Source organism: Musa acuminata, chromosome BXJ3-6, assembly GCF_036884655.1.
Source record: "Musa acuminata AAA Group cultivar baxijiao chromosome BXJ3-6, Cavendish_Baxijiao_AAA, whole genome shotgun sequence".
NCBI lineage: Eukaryota > Viridiplantae > Streptophyta > Magnoliopsida > Zingiberales > Musaceae > Musa > Musa acuminata.
Genome location: NC_088354.1, coordinates 19,560,247 through 19,580,507, shown reverse-complemented (window position 1 = coordinate 19,580,507; position 20,261 = coordinate 19,560,247). Strand labels below are relative to the sequence as shown.

At 39.4% G+C, this 20,261-nt stretch overlaps 1 protein-coding gene across 4 annotated transcripts in view; it reads left to right on the top strand.

Moving 5' to 3' along the window:
- The first annotated feature begins 3,529 nt into the window (after positions 1 to 3,529).
- Positions 3,530 to 20,261, top strand: part of LOC103988839 (uncharacterized) — a 32,973-nt gene continuing 16,241 nt past the window's right edge. For 2 of the 4 annotated variants that reach the window (XM_065154231.1, XM_065154230.1), the window contains exons 1-3: positions 3,541 to 3,694; positions 5,198 to 5,541; positions 6,017 to 6,211. In XM_065154231.1, coding sequence (XP_065010303.1) covers positions 5,212 to 5,541; positions 6,017 to 6,211 — 525 coding nt within the window. In that variant the 5' untranslated portion in view covers positions 3,541 to 3,694; positions 5,198 to 5,211. Of the gene's footprint in view, positions 3,695 to 5,197; positions 5,542 to 6,016; positions 6,212 to 20,261 lie in introns of all 4 variants that reach the window. The other 2 variants (XM_009407493.3, XM_065154229.1) reach the window with 2 other exon arrangements.

Below are 20,261 nucleotides of genomic sequence, written 5' to 3'. Positions count from 1 at the left end.
GATGAGTAGCATCATCTCTCAACTTGGTTTGTGTCAACATGAGATGGATTTTCGATATATTTTTGAGCATTAGTATGTACATTATGTATGTTTGCAAATGCTAGAGTCATGGTCAATCGGTAAGCCACAAATTCACTAACCTTAGATAATATAACCAAGACCTCGTTGGACTGTGTCCAAGGGGTTCCATATGGAGACAAGATTATTTTATGTATTTTTCCTTTTGTACCACCTGCACAGCCTACGACATTTCAAGCTTTACAAATAGAATCATAAAAATAAAAACATGCTGCCAAAAGAAAATTAATGCTAATAAAAATATGTCACATCCTATCCCATATAATAAGTTATCTATGAGAAAATATTTGAGAACACTGAAAAAAACATAATCGAAAAGCATCAAACACCTTAACTACGAGGAGGTTTTGGGTAAATTACCAAAGAAACAGCTATTTTAAATTAATATAAAATAAAATTAATTATATAAAATATTTTGCTAAGATTCGATCATAACACTTTACAATTATTATAAAGGCCAGGTTCAAGTTCAGGATTATGAAGGTAATTAATGAAGGAAATATCTTTCCATACTTTTTGAGTTAGTCAATATTCAAGTTAGTACACATGAAAATTTTATTCCTTCTTGGTGTTTTCTAAAACAGCCTCGGTACTCAACTATCTTCTAAAAAATGACGTGAAAAATATTTTCTAAAAAAGCTAAAAATAATCATCTATCAAATATTATAAAATAAATAATATTTTTTGTTCACTTATATTGGACAATTTTCCTAGAAAATACTCGATTATTTCCCAAAAATACCCCATCTTTTGTTTTTTCTAAACAATATCTTTCATTTAAAACATATCCCAAATACCCATCAAAAAGTTTTTCCACCAAGTTTTTTTACCCGTTCTTTTACTAGTTTTTAACTGATATAGTATTTTTATTCATCTAATTTATAATATTTTTCTATAGTATTTACAATGTTTTATTAATATACTGAAAATATTATAAATTATTTAAAAATATTATAAGTTATATCATATCGTGTCTATTTAGTTATTATTGCTCATATACCATTTCAATATTATATCTTTAGGCTTATAGTTAGTTTGATATAGTATATTCAGATCATTTACAGTGTTTTTAAAATATTATATTTTTGATATGGAGGCCTAAATTTATAATATTTTTGTCATGGTGGTCAAAATACTATAACATATTAAAATTGTAACAATCTAAAACATTATAATAGAAGAGAAAATTTTTTAGAACAGTTTAATTTTTTAAAAAATTAGGGGTATTGTTTGAAAAAAACATAATGAGGGATATCGGTTGGAAAATATCTAAAATATAAATACTTTATAGAAAAATTACCCATTTATATTTATGTGATATATTTAAATTTTATTTTGGACTGATATCCAAAATAAGTGACAGTAGGTACGTTACTTTGACTGGTAGAAGGTAGATCATTTACGAACAAGTTTAGGGTTAAGATAAGAAGTAGAGAAATAAGAGAACAAGTAAAATTAAAAGAGAAAATTAGATCTATATTTTATATTAGAAAAAAAATTATAAGAGATGATGGATTTTGTTCCTTTTGATGACCGCCTCAACCATTTTTTTTTCTCATGCTCGATCAGTCTCGGCAAGCAAGCAGGTGAAGCTGCTCCCTCTTTTCCCCTACAATGGTCCAGTTGAATCGGCATTCATGATCGGGAGATGGAACAGTTGACCACCAGCGTTGAGACTAACATGCAACATTTTTGTAAAAGGATATCATTCCCTTTCTATAATTTACAATCTTATCTTAATAATTTTTAATATTCTAAAAATACTCCTCTATAAATCCACATAAATGTCTTATTCTTCCTCTTATTTCCCATTACTCATCCCACTGCCATCGCCTAAGCGACAGATATGATCACCTCCTGCATGACTTCGGTGGCTGCTACCACCACCTTCTTCTTTGACTCATTGTCCGTGCTTCAACAACTTTGTGACCGTCATCGCTTTTTCCCCTTTCAGTTATTGTTGATATTGCTATCCAAAATGATTTCAAGAAGCCCCACCTATTGTTCTTGCCAACCCTATATTACTAGTGAGATCCACCTACTACTGTGGTGACGAGGAACCAAGGAGCGAACGACGAGCAAAGTCAATGGCAAGCAATGTAGGCAGTGGGTGAAGAGGTGACGAGCAATGTCAATTCTTACTGCACCCTATTCTCACATATAAAATTAAAATTTATAAGTGAGATATTTGATACAATGTTAAAGCATGTATGTATCTTTTAATTTTATTTATAGTAGGTAAAGGATAAATAGTAGATTAAATAATTTTATTTTCTTTAGTTTTAGTGATCGCCTTATGCTTGTAGATAAAAGTCATGTTACATAGTCATTTATAAAAATTTCATTCTATAGTGGATCATTTTGAATATTTTAAATCGTTCAAAATTTATAAAGTTTATTTATAATTCGTATTGATTATAAAGTGTTTAATGAAATGATTGGTCATAGATCTCGTGTTAGAACCCTTACAGATTCTAAACTTGGGGTTGATCTCTTTAGGGGATCGGTCTCCTTGGAACTCTATATGGGTTCCTCCCTCCAAGTTGCTGCTCAAAGGCTGCAGAAAAGATTCATCTATTGCTTATGAAAAGAGGATGAATACATGGCTATTTATAGGGCTTCTAAACCCTAACTCCTAATAAGACTCCTACTTAAGACTCTTACTTCTAACCAACTCCTAATAAGACTCCTACTCAAGACTCCTATTCCCTTACAACTCCTAATTCTTCTCTAAGAAGAAACCTCCTACATGAATGTCCCTCTCAATTAGGACTCTCCTAACTAGAGTCCTAACAGAATGTCCCTCTCAATTAGGACTCTCCTAGCTAGAGTCCTAACAGAATGTCCCTCTCAATTAGGACTCTCCTAGCTAAAGTCCTAACAGTTTTACATGAATGTCCCTCTCAATTAGGACTCTTCTAGCTAGAGTCCTAACATCTCGAGTAAAATATTTTCTCTAATCCGTCTTTTTTTTGAAGTCTTATAAAACTATAAAGGTTTTATGAAGATTGATTTTTACGGACGGACATGTAATTGTATCATATAACTTGTACAAAAGCAACTAAGTTCTTCGTGACACTATTATGAACTGGGAAGAAGCGTAGATAGCAAGTAGAGATGAGTCGAAAGGAGTGACAAGCGATATTTACGAGTGACTGCGCACTATCAGCAACGAGTGATCTCTAAGACTAAGGGGATGCGATAAAAGGTTTTTCACGTAAAAGAAAAATATAAGATTAGTAATAATGGGAGTATAAATATTAAAATAATATATTATTATTATTTTTTCGATTATCAATAATAAATGAGTTGTCAAGGCGCGCCCCCCGGGGGGAGACAGTAGACAGTTGACTGTAAACAGGAAAATAATATTTTATTATTTTATAAGAGATTATTAATAATAGATGAGTTGTGAATGGAAAGTCTCTTTGTGAAAAGGTGGAAGTTTGAGGGCAAAAGGTGTTGGTGAGACCGCTTTATCCTTATTAATTCCTTTCCGCACTACGCCAACTAGGGTTTGGTATCCTTGATTTCGGGACTGAGGCTCGGTGGTTATCTCCAGGATTTGGCCGGGGACAAAATCTTTTGATTCCGTCTTCGTTCTCTATCTAAGAAGGTAAGTTATTTCTTGTCCCCCGTGCTCTCGTTCGTTCTCTTTCTTTTTTCCTTTTCTTTTTCTCTTTCTTCGTTTGTCTTTTCGCTTTTCTTTGTGGAAGTATTTATTTATTTGACACATCAAATTTTTGAAAAGAAGCTTTCGATGGATTGGTTTGAGGGATATGGTTGCATTTGGATGGTTTTGTCGCATTTTATTTTTGTCACAGGTAAACAATCTCATGTGATAGACAGAAGGCTTTTGACTATTTGTGTGTTTTTTATTAAAATATTGTGCTCTTAATCTTTTTAAATTTATCGTTGTCATGGGTCAACATTCGGTTGGAAAATGGATTAAAAAGAAATGGATGTTTCTTCAAATTCTTGATTTTTGGATTATATTATTTACATTAATATTTCTAGACGTTTGGACTTAAAAAAATCCATTTTTTTGAAATAGATTAGAGCCGTTAGACTGGTCGGATATAGCCAAAACCACATTGAATATGAATACTAAGGAATGCTAACTTTAGAAATCATATTTTTTTAAAGTGGATACAAATTTACATGTTAATATGAATAAAAATCAAATGTTAAAGCTAAACAATAAAACAGATCATGGGAGGATGCAATGTGAATCAAATATGAAATGGACACATGTTATAATAGATTGATGGATATAGGTTAGTAATTAATGTATTATGAAAAATTATAGTTTGCAAATTTGCTGTCAGAATCGAATTGACCAAGGGCTCCATGAGTGTCTTTTTGTTAAAGCCTTCAGCATAAGTAAGCTTTTGTTCTGCAACATTTTTTTTTTCAAGATACTGAACAAGTGCAACATGAGATCAACATTTACAAGAGCAAAACAAAAGATGCAATAATGAGAATCCCCTTCAGCTGTTGAAAGGTAGAGGAACTTACTGCTGTGGTGCATATTATGGATTTTCTGTGAATCCAGCCTCCTATAGCTCTTTGGATTTCCTAGGTTAGGTTAATTAAGCTCTGGGCAGCTGGGTAAAGAATTTGATATTGGAGATAAACCCTGAGATTTATCATCATCATCAACAACTCATTACCACTTCACATTTTATTTGTATTTTATCTTTATTCTCATGGCTTTATGTTGCCTTGTATTTAAAGCTGTTTAAGTCAGGCAAGAAGCTCAAGAGGATGTCACTACCCTAATCAACTCAAATTATGCATGAAATTTATAGTATGTGACAAATAACATATATAGAAAATTTACCAAAATATTTTTGTAACATATTCAATTGTCTATCTTGTTTTATATTCTGACATACATCTTTGGGTATGCCTTCATAATTTGGCAGCTGATGACTAAATGCAATTGTGTAAACTATTAAAATAAATAGTTGTTAAATTTATTAATCTTTTATGCCTATATCTTGCTTTAGAGAATATCCAGTGCAAATCTGATGCTCTTTCTGTGCTTCCATGTTATCATATTTTATCTTCTTCTGATATGTTATTAGGTAAATCCTTTATAAATGATTTATGACAGGGTTTGACTTCTTTATGATGCCTGAAAGTTCTTCTGTTACGCAAAATGAACTAGGGCCTGACTATTTTGGTTACTTCAAGCATCTATTCTTTGAGCTGTTTCCTCAAAGTGGTGATAGAGCTTCACCTTCTCTGCCATCAAATTTGGAGTCACTGTTAGGATATCCTAGTGGACAGGTTGAAGGCATTGTTAGTCCAAACAATGTTGTGGAAGATAAAAGTTGCTATCATTCGGCTTCGTTCTTTACCAGAGTAATTGGTGAAGAGCTTTCAGAATATAAGAAGGAGAGACTGAAGGCAATCCTCCACCATGCAACAGTTTGTCTTAATCAGGAAGCTGATGAAGTACATTACAATTTACTTTTTGTCACTATCTAAAAATGTCTCCTTAATAATTAAGTTAGCTTTTCACAATCTGTAAATTGTTGTTTCAGGAAACTTTTGCAGATAAATAGTCATGCTTGGCTGCTTGCATCAAAAACATATATTATGCATCAACAGTGTATAATTACAGCTGTTCATGTCATATAAAATTTAGATGTATTTGACAATATTTTGGCATTCTAAGCCTCTCTACTTCTGTTCTCTAAGATACTATCATATGTATAAAGCGACATTTTTTGTTGCCTACAAAATATCCCTTTAATATGGTAGTAGCATTCCTTGTCGCTTGAGGCATTAAATTGTTCTGTCTGTAACATGTTTTGTAGCATGAGGTGGCTAAGTTTATCAATATTTTATTTGTTCTTATCATATGAAGCAATCAATACAAGTTGCAAAGATCTATAATGATTATTACCACCTTGAACAATGAATGCAGGTTTTTGGCTGTATTTTAACAACTCTACTGATCGAGTTGGATCTGCAAGATAAAAGGCAATTGTCATGTCATTCAAGTTTCTCAAATGAAGAGATTTGTGAACCTCTTTGCAACAAGAAGCGAAAGTCATCTTCTCTCGACAACTTTGGTGGCTTTTCTAATCCTTTCGGTGTCAATACCCAGTTTAGGACAAAGGTATATGTTACGTTTAAGAAATTTATCTTAAAGATATGCATAGTAGAATAGTCACTACTCTTAGGAAAGTAAGAGATATGTATAACTTGTATCCTGTAGTCATAAAGCAGTACCAAGCATTAATGTTAAGTTTTTATATTTTTGAATTGATAATGGATGAACTTACGAAGCATACACAGAGGCTTTGGTGCTATATTTTATTTGTTGATGATATCATTCAGACTCATGGGTGTTTAGTTGGGTTTAATTCTAAATTTGAGTGTTATATATATACATATATATATATATACACATACACACACATATATATATACACACACACACACACACACACATATATATATATATATATATATATATACACATACATATATATATATACATATACACATACATATATATACATATACATACATATATATATAAGAGTTAGAAATGACAGGTTTTAACAAATAAGGATTGTGACACGATAAATGAGATATAATGCTAAGAAAAAAATTATAGACTTATTTAAGATACATGGACAAAAAGATCACAAAAATAAAGATTTAGATATCTTTGATCTAATATTTAACAAAAAAGAGAGATTGATGTAGATATTATTTATGGAGTATGGACTAAAAGTGCGATGGATAAAGTGAGGAGAGGCATTAAGGGTTTTTGTTTTATTGTTGTGTATCATAAAAGAAAATTTATATGTGATATTACGAGGCCAGCCACATCTCGTGGATCAAGATGTTGAGGAATTACAATATAACATACAAAAAAGTTAATGCCACCAAGATGAAAATGTTGGGATGGATGTGAAGAATTATGTAGAAAAGATTAAAAGTAAGAAGTTAAAAAATAACATCCTATTCAGACAATAAGTATGTGTCTTTTCTTTATCTTTTTCACCCATGTGATAATGAAGGCAATAGCGGCAACAATTCTTAAGACAAAGGTGGTGGCACCAATCAGAATGGTGCTCTACCATAATGGTGGCAGATGTGGACTGCATGTCATAGTGCTATTAGTAGATATCATGGACTACATATCATCTATAACTTCAATGTTGTAACCTATCACAAGGATTGTGATGGTACATAGTATCAAGGTTCGCCGTACTGTACCGTACCGGGGTTTCGACCCGGGCTCGATACGGTACGGTACCGGTGTATTGGGCGGTATATCAGGGCGTATCGAGTGGTACACCCTGATGTACCGAACAATTTAATATTTTTTTCATACTGTAGCATTGCTACAGTATAGTACTGTAGCACTGTAGCGGTACCGGGCGGTCCGCGTACCGGTAACCTATCGGACCGGTACGTATCGCCCGATACGGGCGGTATGCTTCGGTATGACAGACCTTGCATAGTATCATTGTACTTAAATGAATCAGCACCCTGCCCTCCAGATGCTTTGTCGATAAAATCCAGATATTCATAGTACAAGGAAGAAAACATGCTTTATGTAAAGCATGTCCTATCTTGCCATGGGTCTTTAGGTGTGATAGTTAGGTACAGTAAGAGCACCTTTCTCCTTGGTTAATCTCTCTTGAGCATTGGGTTTACTTTGGTGATGTTTTGGGTGATGTTGTCTTTATGTATATTTATACATACGCATGTACTTGAGAACTATATGCAATTCATCATTTGAAGTACATGAACTGAAAATATAGATACATCTGACGCTGACATGAGAAACATCATCTGTCTTTTAAACTGTCAAAATGTAATGATTTTAATTATCCAATGAAATGGAGAGATTGTTGAAGATATTGTTCATAGAGTAAAAACAAAATGATTAAAATGGGGCATTAGGAATTTTGTATAAGCATTAGTTATATTTGTTGGATAAGAAGTTTATGTTGTTGAGATGAATGTTAAAGTGGATGCATGAAGTTTACAGGATATTTCGTGAACAATTAGGTGTCTATACGATAGAGGATAAAATAAGAAAGAATGGCTTAAGATGATATGAATATGCTATAGAGATCATATTGTAGAAAAGATAAAATGATTACTATTAGTGGTACAACAAATGAAGGGAGACATGAAAATTTTTTAATAAAAATTATAAATAAAATATTTAAATATTTTTAATGGTTCTTTACAAGATCTCAAGGACAGCAAAAGATTTATGTAACCGATCTCAAATAGTTAAACTTTACAATTTTATTGTTGTTATGGATGTTATTGTTGTAGAAACCAAGGTATGTAATTTTGAATAATACTGCCCGGTACGGGCGGTACGTACCAGTCCGTTGACCGATACACGGACTGCCCCTTACCGGACGGAACGAACTATATATATATATATATATATATATATATATATATATATAAACGAGGTGACGTTGCGTCGTCGAGGCGATGCGACGTCGCCTTTTATAAAATATATATATAAATATATATAATAATTTATATATAAATATATATTTATTATTATATATATATATAAATGAGGCGACATCACCCCGCTGGAGAGAAGAGAGAGGCACGTCGCCGAGGCGACGCGACGTCACCTTTTATAAAAAAAAAAAAATATAAATATATAATCTTTTATATATAAATAAATAATATATATATATATATATATATATATATATATATATATATATATATATATATATATATATATATATATATATATATATATATATATATGAGGCGACGTCGCCCTGCCTGAGAGAAGAGAGAGGCGACGTTGCTTCGACGACGTCGTCGAATTATATATATATATATATACACCAAGTGGTATATCGAACGGTATACCGCTCGATATACAATATCGTATCGTATCGAGCGAACGTCGAAACTCCGGTATGGTACGATATTGCATACCTTGGTATAAACTAAAGATGATAATTCTTAAGCAACTTAAACTATGAGTTCTAAATCTTAACATGATACAACGTGAAATTTATAATAGAAACCGGTAAGATGAGTGCTTTGTACAATTGTTCCTTTGTCCAAAGTCCCATAGATCATACAAAAGCTTATGTAAAAAGAACTATACAATTATATAGGTGATTTTTAAGCATAATAATATTTACATATGCTTAGTGAGAAATTAAAACAATTATATAGGTGATTTTTAAGCATAATAATATTTACATATGCTTAGTGAGAAATTAAATGTTCCAAGAGGTTAGTTGGAATCAACAGTTTAACTAGGTGCCCGGGTGCTCGCCTAGGCGCTTGGGCAAGGCGAGGCTTGAACACCTTAAGGGTGGACCAAGCAGCATGCTTCAATGAGGCGCCGCTTGGATGCTTGCCTGAACCCATGCATCGGGCACCTCGGGTAAGCGCTCGGCTCAAATGAAGCAATTGAACTAGTTTGGTTCGGTTCAATAGTGGTTAGTTGGTTCAATCGAACCAACTAACCAATTTCTTACTCACAAAAGCCACCCCCAGATGCTCGTACTGCCCCGAGCCATCAACCCTAGCGTTGGTTTTGCCTCCGCTGTTGACACTTTCTGTCGCTGTCTTCGTCACAGACGCAACAAACCAAGGCTTCCTCTATCGTCGACAGATAGGTCCGACGACCTAGCCTTCGTCTGTAGCTTCCTTTCTCCACCACTGCTTTTGTGTGCAGTTCTTTCCACCGTTGAGGGAGAGGACCGTAGCTTCCTTCGCCATCGATAGACACTTTTGAAGCTTCCTTCGCCCACGACGTTGTCGTCCGCAACTTTCGCCACTAACATCGTTGTCGCTGTTGCTTGTTAGGACTCTAGCTAGGAGAGTCCTAATTGAGAGGGACATTCATGTAAAACTTACCTAAGCCGACCCCTATTAAAGAGGTGAAGAGGCCGGCTAGGGTTAGGAGGCTGTTTCTTAGAGAAGAATTAGGAGTTGTAAAAGAATAAGAGTCTTGAGTAGGAGTCCTATTAGGAGTTAGAGTTTAGAAGCCCTATAAATAGCCATGTATTCCTCTTTTCATAAGCAATAGATGAATCTTTTCTACAGCCTTTGAGCAGCAACTTGAAGGGAGGAACCCCTATAGAGTTCCAAGGAGGCCGATCCCCTAAAGAGATCAACCCCAAGTTTAGAATCTGCAAGGGTTCTAACACCTGGTATCAGAGCAGCGTTCTTGGCGTCTCGCTACCCTTCCACAGCCATCCATTAGCCCTCCATAGCCGCTCAAAGCAATTCCCACAATTACTTAAAAGATCGTCGTCAAATTTCACCGTCATCTCCACCATCGCAGATCATCCTTTGATCTCCTCGTGAATTGCAATAGGTTCTGGTTTCCTACCTTACTGCTGTTGCAATTTAGTTATCCTTATTCGAAAATAAAAAAAAATTGTTCCAAAATTGCTGTATAAACTTTTCGTCGCAAAGTTTTCATCTCTACGACGAAAGATACATTGCAGAATTCCAGTCGCATAGCACAGTCTGTTTGATCTTGCTACTGCATTTTTTCTATCCAAATCTCTACGAAATTTTTATGACAGCTTTGACACTTCCTAACAGCAGATTTCCCTTTGGTTTTGTCAAAAAATTCTTAATATAAACCATTGATCTTTTACGTATAAACTGCTATACTTGAAAATCTACACTATAAAATTCCAACCGCATAGCACAGATTGTTTGATCTTGCTACTATGTTTTTTCTAACCAAACCTCTACGAAATTTTTATGACAGCTGTAATACTTCCTAACAGCAGATTTCCCTTTGGTTTTATCAAAAAATTCTTAATATAAACCATTGATCTTTTACGTCTAATCTGCTATACTTGAAAATCTGCACTGTAAAATTCCAACCGCATAGCATAGTTTGTTTGATCTTGCTACTTTGTTTTTTCTGTCCAAATCTCTATGAAATTTTTATGATAGCTTTGACACTTTCTAACAGTGGATTTCCCTTTGGTTTCGTCGAAAAATTCTTAATATAAATCACTGATCTTTTACGTCCAATCTGCTACACTTGAAAATTTGTGATGCAGAAAATTTCAGCCGCATATTGTTGCCTTAACCCATCTATTTGCAATCTTTTTTGAATGAAATTTCTTATACACTTCATAGATCATCTTGGCTTCCATCTAAGATTGATCTATTGAGGAATTAATCTCTAAAAACGAATTTGTGTAGCTACAAATTTTTGTCGTAAACCGCTGAAATTTTTCGACGAGAATTCTGCTATCACAACTTGCATCAATTTCCTTGTTGTTATACTACCGAAATTTTCTTGATTAAATTGGACATCCTTGCTGTCATATAAACTAAGATTTTACTATCAATTTCCTCCTTAAATTTCTTAAGTTTTTGGTGGAAATTTCATCGAGAAATCGTTATTTCTTCGACGACAATTCTGCTCTTACAAGACAACACATACCTGCAGCAACTTCTATTGATTTCTATCAAACCTTTGTTGCCATCTACCACAGATTTAAAACTTTCATCCACAGCCTTAAAACTCCACCAAACCACACCCTTAAACTGCACCCAAAATAGCTACAAAACAAGCCTAAACCGCAGCCTACATCCATCAATCCACCAACCCTTTCAACCATCATTTCTCTCAACCTATACATGCCTTTAACCCGACAACAAAAGAGAGATCTTAACATCATAGATTTGGAGGCATATACTATGGCATCTGAGGAGGTAATCAATGTTAAATTTGAAGCCTTCGAGGCGCGAATAGAGGATAAGATTCAGACTCTCTTTACCAAACTCAGTTTGGGCAGACCACCAAGCCCGAAGAAATCACATCAAGGAGAGAGTTCTAACCAATTGCACCAAGCCCGAAGAGATGACTTCTAAGAGAGGGGAGGCTCTATGATCGACCCCAACTATCCATGCATGAGAGTGGACTTCCCTAGATAGGAAGGAGACTCGATTGGTTAGATCTCGCGCACGGAGCGATACTTTTGGTACCACAAAATTGCGGACACATCTATGGTGAAAATTGCGGCTATACATCTTGAAGGGGATGCCATACAGTGGTTTGACTGGTTTGAACACACTTATGTAGTCCTCTCATGGCAACAATTCAAAGAAGGACTGTTGATTCGCTTCGGACCAACCGATTACGAGAACACTGATGGACAACTAGCAAAGATCTGATAAACCTCCACCATTCAGGAGTACCAAACTAGGTTTGAAAGGTTATCTAATTAAACTCATGATTGGTCTGAAAAACAGCTATTGGGGATCTTCATTGAGGGCTTGAAGCCGAAGATCCGAGGAGAAGTTAAAGCGCGACAACTGTACACGCTTATGGCAGCCATCTCTTTCGCACGATTTCAAGAGGAGCAATTGATCTCAAACAACAACCGATCACTGTTCTCATCGACACGGGCAACACTAATAACTTCCTAAACAGTAAGGTTGTTGTCCAAATTACCTTACCTATCGAGAATTGCAGTAGGTTTGATGTTAAGGTCGCCGACGGATGGATTTTGAAGTATGATCGTAGGCGCCCATGAGTGAAACTGTTGCTGCAGGACCAAGAGATAATTGCATATTTTTTCCTCCTCCCTCTTGATGATTATGAGGCCATGCTTAGAATTGAATGGTTGATGACACTAGGTGATGTTTCCTGGAATTTTATGAAACTAATTATGAAATTTTACAGTAAGGGGAGACAGGTGATACTGCATGGGAAACGTGGGGGCGACGTAACGACGATTTGCACACAACAAATGGAGAAGGTTTTGCATAAAGCATACAACGACTTTTTGGTATAACTTGAGCAACAAACTAAGGGAGAGCCAATAGAATTTGAAGATCCAAACCTACTTCTTTTGCTTGCTGAATTTTCATATATATTTGACGAACCGCACAACCTACCTCTTACCCGTCGGCATGATCATTATATAACGATTCTTCCAGGCAAACCTTCAGCAAATACTCGGCCATATCAGTATCTACATCTCCAGAAGAATGAAATAGAAAGGATTGTAAAAGAGATGCTCGAAACAGGAGTTATTCGGCCATGTTATAGTCTCTACTCTTCACCGGTGCTACTTGTACGCAAGAGGGATGGAACATGGCGAATATGCGTTGATTCCCAAGCTCTCAATGGCATAACCATCAAGGATAAATACCTTATTCCAGTAGTAGATGAATTGCTTTATGAAAGGGAGCACAAATCTTCACAAAGCTGGACTTTCGATCCGGGTATCATCAAATACGAGTGTGCGAAGAAGACATACCGAAAATTGTCTTTCGAACACACAACGGTCACTACGAATTTTTGCTTTCTTCAACAAAAGGTGAAATATCTTGGGCATATCATATTAGAGGAAGGTGTGACTGTGGACCCCTCTAAAATAGAAGCAATGCAGAACTGGCCAACCCTGAGGAACATAAAATTGCTACGTGGCTTTCTCGGTTTAACAGGCTACAACCGTAAGCTCATGAAAAACTATGGAAAGATCAGTGCACCACTCACTTCTCTACTGAAAAATGATACCTTCTAATGGTCGGACTAAGCCTCCGCTGCTTTCGACAAACTTAAGGCAGCCATGACGACGATGTCGGTGCTAGCACTACCAGATTTCAGCCGACCCTTCATCATTGAGGCCGATGCATCTGGAGTCGGAATTGGAGACGTTCTCATGCAAGATGGTCGACCACTTACATACACTAGCAAGGCATTGTCTCCCTCCCATCAAAACATGTCAACATATGATAAGGAGATGCTCGCCATTGTGCACGCAGCAACGAGGTGGAGATCGTACTTGATTGGGCGATGCTTTCAAATCAAGACCGACCATAAAAGCCTAAAATATTTTTTGGAGCAGAAAGATATCTTCCCCCGAACAATAAAAATGGGTAACAAAGCTTCTTGAATATGATTATGAAATAACTTACAAAAATGGGAAAGAGAATGTTGTTGTAGATGCGCTTTCATGGCTACTTAACCAAGCTGAATTTTTGGCCATTTCACTTTCGACTAGTGACTTCCTTAACGATATTAAGAGGGAATGATAGGAAGATTCGGAGACTAGTAAGATCATAAAAAAATTGGAGGAAGCACCAAGCTTCGTGGCTCATTACAATTGGGACTCGAAAGAATTATGCTATAAGGGATGCATTGTGTTTGTGACAAATTCTACTTGCATCTTCACGAGCAGATTTTGGACAAAGTTATTCCATATGCAGGGTACTAAATTGAAAAGGAGTACGGCATATCACCCACAAACCGACGGCCAGACGGAAGTTGTAAATAGGTGCTTGGAGACAGCCCAAAGCCACCCACCAAATATGACTATCCAAGGAGAACTCCAGACCCAGCCAAGTGCCATTATTGATCGACGGATCGTGACTCGACAACAATGACCCACTACTGAAGTGCTAATATAGTGGACGAACCTACCAACAGAAGATGTCACTTGGGAGAACTATGACGACTTGAAGATCAAATTCCTAGAATTCATGAATCATCAACCTTGAGGACAATGCTGATTTGAAGAGGGAGGGTCTGTTAGGACTCTAGCTAGGAGAGTCCTAATTGAGAGGGACATTCATCTAAAACCTACCTAAGGCGACCCCTATTAAAGAGGTGAAGAGACCGACTAGGGTTAGGAGGTTGTTTCTTAGAGAAGAATTAGGAGTTGTAAAAGAATAGGAGTCTTGAGTAAGAGTCCTATTAGGAGTTGGTTAGAAGTAGGAGTCTTAAGTAGGAGTCATATTAGGAGTTAGGGTTTAGAGACCCTATAAATAGCCATGTATTCCTCTTTTCATAAACAATAGATGAATCTTTTCTGCAGCCTTTGAGCAGCAACTTGGAGAGAGGAACCCCTATAGAGTTCCAAGGAGGCCGATCCCCTAAAGAGATCAACCCCAAGTTTAGAATATGCAAGGGTTCTATCATTACTGTTTGCTGCTTCCGCTACTGTCGTCCTGTCACAAACGATCGTCGCGCATTGCAACAACTCCGTTCAACGAACCGTTCATCGCTCTAATCCACATGTACAGCTGCTTGGCAACATGTTTTGGCTTGGCTTTAAGTTCTTTTGTTTGTAAAAATGTAAGTTCGAACAAGTTGCAGCGCTACAGTGCGACCGCTCACCGAACTGAGCAAAATAGCTCTATTTTCGCGTGCCACGGGCTGATTTCTACAGCCCGCTGCTGCACGCGAAACGTCAGCCATCTCAGCACCCTGGAACCACCCGGGTGGCACAAGGCTGGATGGGGCTTCGGTATAATGTCGGGCGTTGAACACTCTTTCGCAAGTTCGCACGTTACCTTGACGGGAACTTGTTGTCGCGCCCGGCACTTGGTGAGCAACTGTTTGTGGACTTGCAGTTGTTTGTTCAACCTTCTAAAGTCTTTGTTTTCCCCCTCTCCCTCTTTTCTCTTGTGCAAGCAAGGTGCTCGTTGAATTGCTTATAAAGCTTCCTCTTTTCGCGAGACGTTGGGACTTGTCCGTCGATCGTTCTTCGAACTAATCAACTTTCTCTTTTACAGGTCCTTCGGGACCTGCGAGAGGTTGCAAGTGGGCTGATCTTTGCGGACGCAAATCGCAAGGGGAAGTGCGACTTTGGCAACGTAAGCTAAGTTCGCGTCTTTGCCGCAAGGGTGCTTCGCGACTTAGGCAACGCAAGCTAAGTTCGCGTCTTTGTCGCAAGGGTGCCTCATGCCTTAGGCAATTCCAACTAAGGCCGTGACATTGTGGTATCAGAGCGGGCAAGCACTTCGAGCGAGCAGCAAAGGAACTTCGCAACTTCGCCATGGCTAAGCATTGTGGCGAATCAAGCAAGACGGGGCAAGCCGGACCCTTGCCCTAAGCAGCTGCAGGTGGGCTGCAAGTGCACATTCGCTCGCATGTTGTTGGAGCCGCTTAGGAGGAGCGCGATAGCGAACATGATGAGCGAGAAGTTGGCTACTCTTCGCGAGCGGAGGAGGCGCAATATGGAGCGTCAATCGGGAAAAAGAGTCATAAGGAGAGACTCACAACGGCGGAAACTCGCTTGGATGTTCTCGAAGCGAGCTTGGAGGAACTCTACCATGGCCAACGAAGGCTTGTTGGGGTAGAGAGCTCGCAAGAAGAAGCGGAGTCCAGGATCGACAAGGTTGAGGCCCTAGTCGACCAATTGTTAGATGACACCAAAGTGTCCGTGCAACACCTGCAGGAAGTTGTGGCAGAACTCACTTCGAGGGTGTCCATGCTCACAAGGGCACTAAATGCGGGAGGAAGCAACACTCGCGTTGCGCCGTCACAAAACTTGAGGGCACCCGAGCTTCATGGTTATGGAGGGGCCAGAGATGCAAAAGAGCTCGAGAATTTTCTATTCGATATGGAACAATACTTTCGAGCTACGAGGCCTGATTCTAAAGAAACCAAAGTTTTTATAGCGACCATGTATCTGAACGGAGATGCAAAACTTTGGTGGCAAACCCGTTGGGAGGAGATCCAACAAGGTCGGTGTCGAGTTGACACATAGGAGGACTTGAAGCGGGAGTTGAGAACTCAGTTCCTACCGGAGAACACCGAGTTCGTCGTAAGAAGGAAATTGAGACAACTCCGCCAAAATGCTTCCATTCGAGACTACGTGAAGCAATTTTCTGCGCTAATGTTGGACATCCAGGACATGTCCGAGTAGGATAAGCTGTTCAGCTTCCTCGATGGTTTGAAGCCATGGGCGCAACAAGAACTACATTGAAGGAATGCCGCCGATTTGATCAGGGCAATTGTTGCCGCAAAAAGGCTCATAGACTTCGTTTCCTCTGAAGACTCAGGAAGAAAGAAACAATCTTTAAGCAATCGCCCTCCAAAATATTTTCGAGGGAAGGAGCTCGGGGGCGAACAAAAGAAGAAGAGTTCCCACAAAGGGCCAAGCCCGAAAGGCAAGGCCCCGAAACCTGGCGGATGCTTCTTGTGCGGAGGGCCGCACATGGTGAGGGAGTGCCCACAAAAACATGCACTCAATGCTTTAACAGCTTTCATCCACCCTCCCAAATCGGACAAGGGCAAGGTTGTCGCTCTTAGTTCGAGTAGTTTTGAATCCAGCAGCGACGGCGAGGAGTCGCAAGGACCCCGAATGGGAGCAATGCGTTTGTTGAACGCCGTGCGGGGTCAAGTGGGGGAGAACACAAAGACAAAGCTACAAAAAGCAGGAAGTGTTGAGCTGATGTACGTCAACATCAAGCTAAATGGCCAAACGACCCGTGTAATGGTGGACACGGGTGCTACCCACAACTTTATTGCCGATCGAGAAGCAAAGCGACTTGGGCTGATCTTGGAGAAGAGCCCAAGTCGAATGAAGGCGGTGAACTCGGAGGCCAAGCGAATCTTCGGGTTGGCAAAGGGTGTCCCCATCAAGATTGGAACATTGAGCGGGAGCATGAACATGATGGCGGTGCCATTGGATGACTTCCAAGTGATCCTTGGAATGAAGTTTATGAACGCGGCGAAGTTGGTGCTAATGCCGTTCCTAAACACCCTATGCATGATGGGGGGTGACGACCCCTGTGTGGTTTCCGTCTCTAGGAGAGGAACCAAAGACCCCCAACAGATATCAGCATTACAATTGAAGAAGGGGGTACGAAAAGGCGAACTAATATTCGTGGTTGCTATGAAGCTAGAGCCACTCGACGAGAAGGCCATTCATGAACCTACTGTGGTGGCGAACGTCCTGAAAGAGTTCACTGACGTTATGCCACCCGAGTTGTCAAAGACTCTTCCGCCACACAAAGGCGTGGACAATAATATCGAGCTGGAGCTAGGAGTGAAGCCTCTAGCGAGACCACCCTACCGTATGCCCCCGCCAGAGCTGGCAGAACTCAGAAAGCAGTTAGGTGAACTGCTAAGCGGTGGTCTCATCCGCAGTTTGAAAGCACCATTCGGAGCTCCAGTTCTCTTTAAAAAAAAACAAGATGGGAGCCTCCGACTATGCGTTGATTACCGAGCCGTCAACAAGGTGACGGTGAAGAACAAGTATCCCATCCTGCTCATCGCGGACTTGTTCGACGAATTGGGCAAAGCCAAGTATTTCTCAAAACTCGACCTTCGGTCAGGGTATTGGCAGGTGCGCATTGCTGAAGGCGACGAAGCAAGGACTACCTGTGTGACCAGGTATGGAGTGTTTAAGTTCTTGGTGATGCCTTTTGGCTTAACCAACACTCCGGCCACGTTCTGCACTCTCATGAACCAGCTATTCAAGGAATATTTGGATAAGTTTGTGGTCGTCTACTTGGACGATATCGTCGTCTACAGTCAAACGCTCGAGGAACATGTCAAGCACCTTCGGACAATTTTCAAGGTTCTCAGGGAGAACACTTTGTTCGTGAAGAGGGAGAAATGCTACTTTACCCAAACGAAGATCTTATTCTTGGGGCATCGAATCTGTGATGGCTCCATTCGGATGGACAAATCGAAGGTGCAAGCGGTTGCGAATGGCGAACTCCAAAGAAGGTGCCAGAGTTGAGATCCTTCCTTGGCTTCGTCAACTACTATCGACGCTTCATAGCGGGGTATTCGAAGCGTGCAACTCCATTGACGGAGTTGTTGAAGGAGCAGCCTTGGAGGTGGTCGGATAAATGTGAGATTGCATTCCAAGATCTAAAGGCTGCTGTATTGGAAGAACCGATGCTTAAATTGTCGGACTATGGGGAGCCCTTCGAAGTCCATACATATGCTTCATACTTCGCTATTCAGGGAGTACTCATGCAGGAGGGTCATCCGGTGGCCTACGAGAGTTGTAAACTCAACGAGATTGAGCGGCGGTATCCGATGCACGAGAAGGAGATGACAACGGTGATCCACTGTCTACGAGTTTGGCAACACTACCTTCTTGGATCGTGATTTGTACTAAGGACAGTTTTGGGTCCAGGAAGGACTCGTTTATACCAAAGGGAATAGGGTTTATGTATCTCGAGTGGACAATCTGAGACGTGAACTCTTAAGAGAGTGTCACGATTGCCTTTGGGCTGGACACCCTGGCATTCACAGAACCTTGGCTCTCGTGGAGAGGGCCTTCTATTGGCCGAAGATCGGGACTGATGTGGAGGAATATGTTCGAACGTGCCTCACTTGCCAGCAAGACAAGGTGGAGCAACGGAAGCCGGTGGGACTTTTCGAGTCGTTACCCATACCAGAAAGGCCGTGGGAGAGCATTTCCTTAGACTTCATATTAATCTTGCCCGCAGTAGGGAGACTCGGATCGATACTCGTGGTGGTCGATCGATTTTCAAAGTATGCAACTTTCATTGCTGCTCCCCTACACTGTTCAGCGGAGGAGGCGGTCAAGTTGATGATGAAGGATGTAGTGAAGTATTAGGGAGTCCCGTACAATATCATCAGTGATTGAGACGCTCGGTTCCTGGGATGATTCTGGACCGAGCTTTTTAAATTGTTGGGGTCCAAGTTATACTTCTCCACAAGCCTCCACCCCCAGACAGATAGCTAAACCGAAAGGATAAACTCGCTCTTAGAGCAATATCTTCGGCACTACGTGAGTGCCAACCAACGAGATTGGGTGAAGTTGTTGGACATTGCCCAATTCTCCTACAACTTGCAATGGAGCTTTGCGTCCAACAAGAGCCCCTTCGAGATTATTACAGGACAACAACCGTCAACTCCTCACACCATGGCAATCGGGTATATTGGGAGTAGTCCGTCAGCCTATCACTTTGCAAAGGAGTGGCACCGAAATGCAGATATTGCAGGGGCTTACTTGGAGAAGGCGGCAAAAAGGATGAAGAAGTTGGCAGACTTGGGAAGGCGACCGCAAGAGTTCAAGGTCAGCGATTTGGTGCTAGTAAAGCTCCAACTAGCATCACTCCAATTCTTTAGGAACAAAGTACACAAAGGATTTATGCACAAGTATGAAGGGCCCTTCCCAATTATCAGCAGCGTGGGCAACGTCTCCTACAAGTTGCAGCTGCCGGCATGGTTCAAAATTCACAATGTTCTTCACGCCAGCAACCTAAAAGCCTACCACTCGGATCCGCAAGATGCTTCTCGAAGTGTTCCAACTTGGCTACCCCCCACCAGAGTCTCCTACGAGAAGCGAGTTGAAACTATTTTAGTGGATCGCAAGATAAAGCTACCCAATGGAGCTGAGCAGACCGAGTGCTTGGTGAAGTGGCGAAAGCTTCCCCGAATTGAA